At 54.9% G+C, this 9,167-nt stretch overlaps 1 protein-coding gene across 1 annotated transcript; it reads right to left on the bottom strand.

Moving 5' to 3' along the window:
- Positions 1-1,467: 1,467 nt before the first annotated feature.
- Positions 1,468-7,956, bottom strand: VRTN (vertebrae development associated). The gene is made up of 2 exons (XM_015630966.3): positions 7,843-7,956; positions 1,468-4,424 (listed from the first exon to the last, which is right to left on the bottom strand). The coding sequence occupies exon 2, from the start codon at positions 4,421-4,423 to the stop codon at positions 2,396-2,398; it is 2,028 nt and encodes a 675-aa protein (XP_015486452.1). The 5' UTR covers position 4,424; positions 7,843-7,956; the 3' UTR covers positions 1,468-2,395.
- Between the last annotated feature and the right edge of the window lie 1,211 nt (positions 7,957-9,167).

Raw genomic sequence — 9,167 nt, 5'->3', positions numbered from 1 at the left:
CCCACTGCCAGAAAACCCACCCTCCCTGCTGCTTCCCTTGGCTCAGGCAAGGCAGGAAACATTCTGGGGGTCTTCCATCCATTGCCACAGCTGCTACTACAACCACTGCTGCTAAAAGCAGTTATCTCCAGCCTCCAGCAGTTTGGAGACATAGGTAATCTTTCTGGAGTAATTACCAGCTCACTCCCTTAGAGGAGTTCATGGATGAGTCCTCCCTGGCAGCTAATTACTTCAATTACTTCCTGACACAGAGCCCAGGGCTCTCTGCAGCAGCACACAGCACTGCTTGGCAGCTCCCTGCTCCTTCTGAGCTTCCCTTCCCCAAAGCAGGAAGTGCCCCAGAACCCCTCCTCTGGCACCACAGAGGACACGCTGGTGTGGGTGGGTGGTGGTGAGATCCTCCCATTGCCAAGGACAAGGAGCTAAATGGTTTCTCAAGACATGCCCCAGGTGCTTGTTCAACATGGCTGCCTCACCTTAAGGGAACCCTGAGCACCCCTTTCTCCTACAGGGTTATGCAGAAGAAAGCTCAGCAGAACTTTCTAGCATAGGGCTCCCTCTGCCTAGGAGGCTCACAGGGAGTGAAGCCAGCCTACGTTAGGAACAGGACTGGGCCGTAGCAGCCAGTGACAGGTTCCAGACACCTAAAGGAAGAACAAGTTATTTGCAAGCAAGCTTGGGAAGAGGAGGTGTGACAGAGCAGGGGTATGGATTTGGGACACACACACCACCTGTGTATTGCATCTCCTCATAACATGGTCACCAAAGCTCATAATGCCCTGTCAAAGGCCTGAGAGTAAGACGAGTCAGTCCTGCTGACTCAGGAACCCACCTTGTAAATGCAGAGTTTGGGAAGCTCTCCCCCCACATCTATAGGTTGCTCTGACTTCTGACAGCTTCCTGGGAAGCAAGACCAGGTACTGCAGTTGTCAGCACAACCCTCAGTGGTACCAGCCAGCCTTAGACATCTTACAGCTTAGTCCTGCACAGCCATGCTGACAGATACCACAGGAAAACTCACACACTAAGGGGACAAGGGTTTTTGGAGTCAGGCAGAGACCTCCTCAGCCTTATGCCTCAAGAAGCTCATGGGGAAGAGGTGCAAACAGCTGGTTTCAGCTCCCAGTACACTACCACCACTTCAGGGCAGCACCACTAACATCTCAGACATTGTCACTGCATCCCTGCTGTCACACAGGGCTATGCACACTGGGTTATCTCCAGCCTTGCATCTGTTCTGGAAGGCAAGCCTTGGGCTCTTACCAAGGAGAGCACAGGTCCAGGCAGGCCTCTGGAGAGGAGACATCAAGCAGCAGACACTACCCACCAGGAACCAGAAGAAGACCATCTCAGGAGAAGGGATTGAGGTGTACAGGCTCTCTGTGCCCATTTGAGTTTTAGAAAGCAGAGATGGAGGGGAAACCTTGCCTAGAAATCATGCAGTGAAAATGAGAAACCACACAGGACTAGGAGTGGAAGAGTATTTATTGCTTTAGTTTTTTACAAGTGAGAGATAGGCATCCATGCTGCTTGCAGCACAGCACAGGGGATGCAGGGACACTGGGAACACAAGTTGCAGTCTCTCTGCATTCTCCTAGACATCAGGGAAGAGAGACCCTAGAAAAGGCAGCTGCCAGCTGAGAGAATGGTTTGTATGGAAAGTTATTGCTACAAGACCTGGAAGGTCAGGGACAGCTTCTCCAGAGCCTGCAAAAGGCACTGACTCATAGCTTAGCATGCCCAGCATACAGATTACAGTGAGGACACAAAAAACCCTCATCTACCAGCCTCTGCTCCATCTAGGAAAGATCAGGTCAGCCACAGACTGGTATTAAAAGCCAGAGCTTCACTCACCCCAAGTGAAGCTTTTATTGTCTTTAGCTGGAAAAAGCCCAGACCAAAGACGTTTCTTACATAAAGCTGAGCACTCCCGAAACCTCTCCTATAGCTGAGCCAGCACTAGTCTGCGCACTGATGAGATGCTATGGCACCTCATGCTCATCCTGCACATCCACATTACTCGTTCAAGCAACTGCCACAACAGAGAGACCTTCACATCCTCCATCTCATGAGGCCCAGCAGCATCCCATGACATGGCACAATACTACCTCTCCCTTGCTCATCCTCTGAGCACAAAGAGAGGAAAATTACCTGGCCCCTCTCCCTTGGGATACTCAATGCCTTTTCCTTCCACTCCTCCAGCCTCTGGGAATAGGCACTGTGAGGATGCTCCCATACCTGATTGAACCACACAAAAAAGAACGCCAGAGACTAGGAACAAAACAAAACCAAACCAGGACAAAAATTAGCGAGGCCCCCAACCTGGGCACCCCACCAGAGAGCCAAAGGGCACATCAGCAGAGGAGCTGTGGCCAAGGAAGCTGGCAGCTGGTGCTCAGGCATCCACCAATGTCAGCCCATCGTGCAGAGCACGCTTCCACATGTAATAGGTGGAACGGGCCGTAAGTGGGAAGCGGGCACTGAACTCTTTGTAGGTTGGGAAGGTCTTCGACTCAAAGCGCTGCTGCAGGAACAGCTTGGCCTGTGCCTTGAATTGGGCAGTGGCAATCACATCCATCACAAACATCCGGCTGTTGGCTCTCTCCGACATGGCATAGCTCGAAACAGTGGTGTTGCACGGCATGGCAGGCACTGGCTTATCTATGTGCTTGGTGGCTGCCTCCAAATGGCACTGCGGTTTGAGGCCTGGCTCTGCTTTTGGAGGTGCCAGGGAAGCCACATGGTTCAATGGCAGGCTGGAGCTGCTCCACGGCAGACGATGCTGCCAAATGGTTTGGCCACTGCCCTTCCAAAACCAGTAGGCCGTGGAGGAGAGAGATGGATAGCGCAGGCGGTACTTGCAGAACGGCAGCTGCCATTGCTGGACCTGCCTCCTGGCCACATCTCGCAGCTGCTTTCTCCAGCACAGAGAAGGATGGAGCTGCAGGAGACTCCTGGATGCTGACCGGTCTCCATTCCGTCTCTTCCTAACAGGCACGCTGCTTGGCTTCAACTGCAGGAATGGCTTTCCTATAGCTAGAGTTTTCTGGTTATCCAAGGGTGATTGGGGGTGTTTGAAGTTGGGGTTCTCCTTGATTGCTTTTCTTCGCCAGTTATAGTAAGTGGACCTGGAGATGCCAGGGAAGCTGCGTTTGAAGCACCTGTAAGGCACCAGAGTGTTCATGGAAATGCATTTCTCCAGGTAGGATTTGGCTCCTTGCATAAAGATTCCTGCTTGAACGGGATCTAGGGAAGGACTTGAGGATTTTAAGATCCCCTGTGGATTTGCTGGCTCATTCACATCAGCCTTTTTTGGGACAACCCTGTGAAGTTCCTGCAACCTGTGGGCCTCAGACAGAGCAGAGGCATCACCATTGACCATACTCTGCATCTCATGCTTCCAGGCATAGTACGTGGATCGGGAGATTTCTGGAAACATTTGTCGGAAGTGCTGGAGGGGGATTACATTGCCCTCCTGAAAGCAGGACTGGAGGAAATGTTTAGCTGCAAACCTGGCAGCTGCTTTCTGCCGGTGTTCACGAGACTGGCGCTTCCAGCGGTAGAAGGTGCTCTTGGTAATGCTGTAGCGGTCACGCAGGTTGGAGTAGGTCAACTGGGGGTCACTGTTCAGCAGCTCAAGGGTCTTCATGGGCTGGACAGGAGGCTCTGGTGAAGGTATTGTGGGTTCCAGCTCCTCCAGGCCAACCACAGCCACAAAGTACTGCGCTTTGAAGACTTGCCGGGAAAGCTGCTGCCCGGACCACATGATGTGTAGCGTGGAGGTTCGTGGGCCGCACTTCCTGGGCCGGATAAGCCGGTTAAAATAGGGTCGGATCTTCAAGTTGCTCATGGGATAGATGGAGTAGATGTTACACTGCAGTACTGAGGCAAGAGCATAGACATGCCACATGTTGGCAAAGGTTCCAGGAAAACAGGTAGCTTTGATATCAGCATCAAAGATGGCTTCCAGGATAGCCATGGGGAGGCTGGTCATCTCTGGGGTCTCCTCAGTGCAGAGGGAATAGCGGGCAGCCTGCAGCATCACTTTGGAATCAATCATGCCATTCAAGTAGTATTGTTTGTGCAGCAGCATCTCCACCACAGTACGCACCTGCAGCTCCAGGCTGAGGCTGGGGTTGCCCCAGAGCAGCACACTGGCAGCCTCGAAGAGGCGGTTTCCCTCACCTTTGCAAACAAGAGGCAGCATGTTACTTGGGGCATCCTCAGGATAGAGGCTCCTGGCTACCCGGTCAACCTCCAGCTCCTCTTGGAACTGACTCCCACAATAGCCAGGTAGGGAGAAAGATGACAAGGTCCTCTCTGCCTCCAGTGCAGCACTGGTGAGGCCCTCCAGACCAAAGCATTCGGTGGCTTCTTGTAGCTCCTGCAGCACAGACTGCACCAGCTGGTGCCTCTGGATCATCCTGAAGGATGGCAAAAAGAAAGAAGTCACTGGAGATGAAGTGCACCCTCCAGACTGGCAGCAGCCCGGCCTCCAGGTCTAGCTCCTGCCCAAAGAACAGGATGGGGAAAAAAGGTAGAGGAAAGGCCACCATGCACATTCCAAGGACTAAGGAGGAAGCCTCGGTCCTCAGCAGGCAGACTTGGGAGTGAGACTCAGCTTGCTCACCAGTGACCTCCTGTGGGCAGCACATGTGGCACACAGCCTCCACTTGTCTAAAACTAAGGAGTGACCTCACCCATGAGGTGGGAAGCCAGGTCACCTCCTGCCACTGCATACCTGGCTTTGGGTCTGGCATCACCCCTACACCTACCTCTTCCAGCAGTAGTTCCATCATCTCTGTTTTACTACTCCCCTACCAGCACCCAGAGAGAAGAGTTTCCCTCAAAGGGAAAATGTTCATCTCTGCAGGAAAGGACGTGTGACAGAACCACCCCAGGTGAGGCCATAGATGCACCTGGCTCAAGCTGTTCAAGCTCAAGAGAAGAAGGGGAAAGGAGCGTGTCCTCTCTCTCAGAGCAGGACACTGCAGCTGCACTCATTTCACGCACCAAAAACTGTCACAGAATGTGGGATGGAAGTGAGAGCCAGCCCAAGCCATGGCTACTGCTGCTTGAGCCGACACTAGATGTCACTTGCTGCTCAGCTGACACACACCACCAGCTAAGGAGAAGGCACAAAAGGAGGGCTTCCCCTAGATGAACTACCAGATGAACTTTTGAGGCAACCCAATAGAACAGACAGGGTGCAAGCACTGAGTGGGTATTTCAAAGTCTTTATGGAATGCTCCTCCTTGCCTGAGCAGGTCCCAGTCCTGTCCTACCTCTCCCTCTGCATGCCAATACCCACTCATGAAATACAAAGGGCCAAACCTGCACTGCCCTCTTTGTCCAGCTTTTGGATTCCTATGTGGTTCTCTCTCCACCACTCCAGGAGCTTTCATGATAGCTACACAGCTCTTAGCTTCAGCTTCATCAGTGCAGCCCTCTTCAGCATCCTTTCACTGTCAGGCTCAGTCCTCTCCCCAGCTAGCCTACTCTCTCCCTCTTGGGCCAGTTTTCTCCTGGGGACCACAACACCTCACTCAAGAAGCCAAATCTCCTCTATTTTCTCCTAAGCTTCATTCTCATATCATGCCTAATACATACAGCATCACTTTACAGCCTGCTCAGTTCACAGCCCAGCCAGAACTCACCTTCTCTCAACACTTCACAGTTATCACTATGCACTCACAGCTCTGTAGGGTACATGAGGAACAGCAGAAGCAGGAAAAGCAGCAGCTCTGCAGTAAAGCAGATGTCCTGCCTGAACTCTCACAATTTTCAGCCTTGCTGCAGAGATGATTATTAGTGCTGTAACATCTGTGGCCCCTGCCCATGACCAAACCACATGAGGTGCCACAGAATCACATGGATACATACAGGCTCTTCATCACAAGAAGCCTCCGTGCTGCTGCTGCCCCTTGCCTTTAATCAGACCACAGGTAGTCACCAATTGCATCCCTTCCCCTGCTCCAAACTCCTCCACAATCTCCTGCATGTCAGAGGCCAGAACATTCTTACAGCTGCTCCCACAGCTGTAGGGCATCAGTTACTAGAGACAAACACAGGAGAATGCACACAGCTGTGAAGCAGGGCAGATTAAACTAGTCCTAAAATCCTGGTCTGAGAAGGTATGGAATTGTCATTTCAGGTCAGGTCTACATTGTTATTTTCCTAGAAGTTTGTAGAAATTTACAGTAGTTTATAGAAATTTTGACTAAGCCTATGTTGAGTGACATGTGCTTGAGAAGCTGAAACAAAGGCACAGCTCAGGGCAACTTACAGGGCTGACAGAGCCCAAGTCCTCCCTTTCTGTGGTCTGCCAAATGCTTTAGGAGCCAGCCACCTCCCCTTGCAGCAGCCAAGGTTTGCTGAGCACTGTCCTACCAGAAGAGCCAAGAAAAGTAAGACAGACTTTTTTCTCCCTGAAGAGGTTGAGGATATACTTGACACAGGCTAGAGAGCATCAGCAACAACCCTGGTATTTCTGTCCTAGTGGGCATTTCCCACCTCCTTATAGACTGGGGGAGATAGAGGGAGAGCTGGAGGCACAGCTTAATGGCCATTAATCCTTTTCTTCTGCAATAAATCTACAGCCTCAATGTCACTGTCAGCTCCTGCTGCCCAGAGCAATCTTAAGGCAAAACCCACAGCTGAATCAGCAGCAGAGAGCTCCTGGGGCAGGTGGAGAGGCGCTTGGCTACATCAGAAGCAGAAATCAGACAAGTTGGGGTGCTTGGTGCATGGCCAGATCAAACCCAGCAGCTCTCAGCATAGAGGACCTGATGTAAAGGGAACATTTTTCCCTGCACACCCCCAGGGAAGCATGCTGAACACTACAGACAAGTGTTCACTAAACTACCCCAGCACCAAGGAGTAACCAAGGGAGCTTCTCACTGCTGATAAAGGTTTTACCTAACCTGGCCACTTTTGCATCGTAACAGATAAGGAAACAGCTGCAGGTCACGTTCCTTCACCTAAACTGATGGGCTAGTGGCATCCAGTAGTGCAAGTTCCCCCAGCCAGTCCCAAAAATACTCCCACCAGCAGGAATCCAGGAGACTTCAGCCCCAACTACCCAGGACCCCTGGTACCTCACAGGAGCAGGGTTATCCATGCACTCCAGCCCACCTGGGTTAAGTGGCTCACTTCTCAGCCCCAGCTGCGGGTTCAGGCCACCCCAGTAGTAATGGCTCTCATTTGAGAGAAGGATATTTGAGCTACCAGGACCGTACAGCAGGAGTACATAAGTGGTAGTCTCCAGGAACTGTCTTGGCTAGAAATATCACCCTGGAGCTCCAGGGGTGAGCAGCAAAGGCAGCAGGATGCCCGCTTCATCTGCCAACATCCACACGTCCTCCGAAGCTCACAAACGGGGCGTCGCTCACCGGGAGAGGGAAAAGCCTCAGACCCACCTTAACCTAGGCCGAAGCGCTGCAGCCAAACCCGGCTTCGTCCGCCCCTCGGGCGGGGGCACTGAGCGCTCGGGTGCGAGCGGCGCCTGACAGACACCCCCAGCCCCAGGCACCCGCGGCTGCTCACGCCTCCCCCGAAGGCGGCGGTGGTGGCTCTGTGCGGCTGCCCCGCGACGGGGACGGCCCCGCACCCCGGGTGGGAGCACAGGCGGCCGCTCCCCTCGCCAGGAGACAAAGGGACACACAGCCCCGGGCCGGGGGAGAGGCCGCCGGTGCCCGGGCAGCTGCCGAGCGGAGACCGAGGGCAGAACGGGACTGGACGCCCGGCCGGAGATGGTGCCGCCACAGCGGGACAGCCCGCGGGTTTGGAAGGGATAGCGAGGAGCCGCGGCCCCGACGGCGCCCAGCACGGCTCCGCACTCACCTGACTCCGCGGGTCAAGTCACGCCCAGCCCGCACCCTGGGCCGCCCCGCACCTTTAAGGGCGGCGGCAGGAAGCGGCGCGGAGCCGCGGCCGCCCCGGTGCCAGCCCCGCAGTGACCCCCGGGAGCGGGCGGCCGCGTGCGGCGCCGGGCCGGGCCGACCCGGGCCGGGCCGCCCCTCCCCTCCCCGTCGGCCCCCGCCCTCCCCTCCCCCGCCAGGAAGCGGGCCATCCCCGCGGCCCCGGCCCAGATGAAAGCGGAGCGGGCCGGGGGTCACTTCCAAAGCTAAAGTGATAATGGCCATTGTGCCGCCGCTGCCGCCGCACTTAAAGGGCCCGCCGCCTCGGGCCGCCCTGTCCCGCTGCGCCCCGAAGCGCCCGGGCACCATGCGCCCCGAAGCATCCTCTTGCCCCACACTTCGTCCGGGCTTGCAGACCCGTGGCGAGTGGCGGAGCCCCCTGGGGCCACGGGGTGGGAGCTGGGCGCTTGCGCGGGGCACCCATCGTGTCCCACGGGGAGCAGGCAGGTCCCAGGTGAGTGTCACTCCAGCCCAAGGGTTGGCACAGCCTGTATGTCTGCTTCCTTCTCCCAGCTCGCTCCTGATGAGGCCATGGTCCTTCTCTCCTGTTAGCTAGGAGATGTCCTTTCCTCTTCTCCTTCCCAAGTGCTGCCCTTTCACCAGCAAGGAGAGGCTGGTGGGAACCCTGGGTTCCTAAGGCAGATAAAGCTGCCCGTCTAAACCTCATTTGTCTTTGGGAGGCATCCAAATAACAGAAACCTTCTCCCTGTCCTCAGCTCTAGGCAGCCTCCTGGACAGCCTTACATCTGCCTGCTGGTGCCTGGGCCCTCAGTGGAGTTGTCTTTCTCCCCATTATCTCTGCCCTGCTGCCTCCTCAGCCTAATCTCGGGGCTGAGGTCCCCCTCCTTAACTCCTACTCTCACAATGGCTTCATCCTGTCTCTTGGGCATCACGTGAGGCTGTGCAAACAGCCAGCACATCAGGCAACTCGCTCCAGCATTGCTAAGTTGCCAACACCACCTCCACCCTAGGGCCTCTTCACATGTCCAGAACTCTAGAGCTTCCTCCAGAACCTGTCTCATCCCAATCTACACTATCCCAAAACAGGAATCCAAGGAGCCCATCTGGTCTTGGGTGTGAGGCCTGGGTCCATTTCAGTGACAGGGGCCATAGTTTGGTCAAGAGGGAAGAGTTGGGATCTTTGCTAACTGTGTCGGTGCTTTATGTCCCCTGTGTGTGTGGAGCTCTGGTGGCAGGTAGTATTTACTTTCCTCTCCTTCTCCCCAGCCTATCCCTGGGGACCAGCCT

The sequence above is a fragment of the Parus major genome, chromosome 5 (genome assembly GCF_001522545.3).
Source record: "Parus major isolate Abel chromosome 5, Parus_major1.1, whole genome shotgun sequence".
Taxonomy (NCBI): Eukaryota; Metazoa; Chordata; class Aves; order Passeriformes; family Paridae; genus Parus; species Parus major.
The sequence above is the reverse complement of the archived record's forward strand: the minus strand, read 5'-3'. Positions and strand labels throughout refer to the sequence as shown.

Excerpts from the sequence above, each read along its gene's own strand:
- VRTN (XM_015630966.3), bottom strand. The coding sequence starts at position 4,423 with ATGATCCAGAGGCACCAGCTGGTGCAGTCTGTGCTGCAGGAGCTACAA.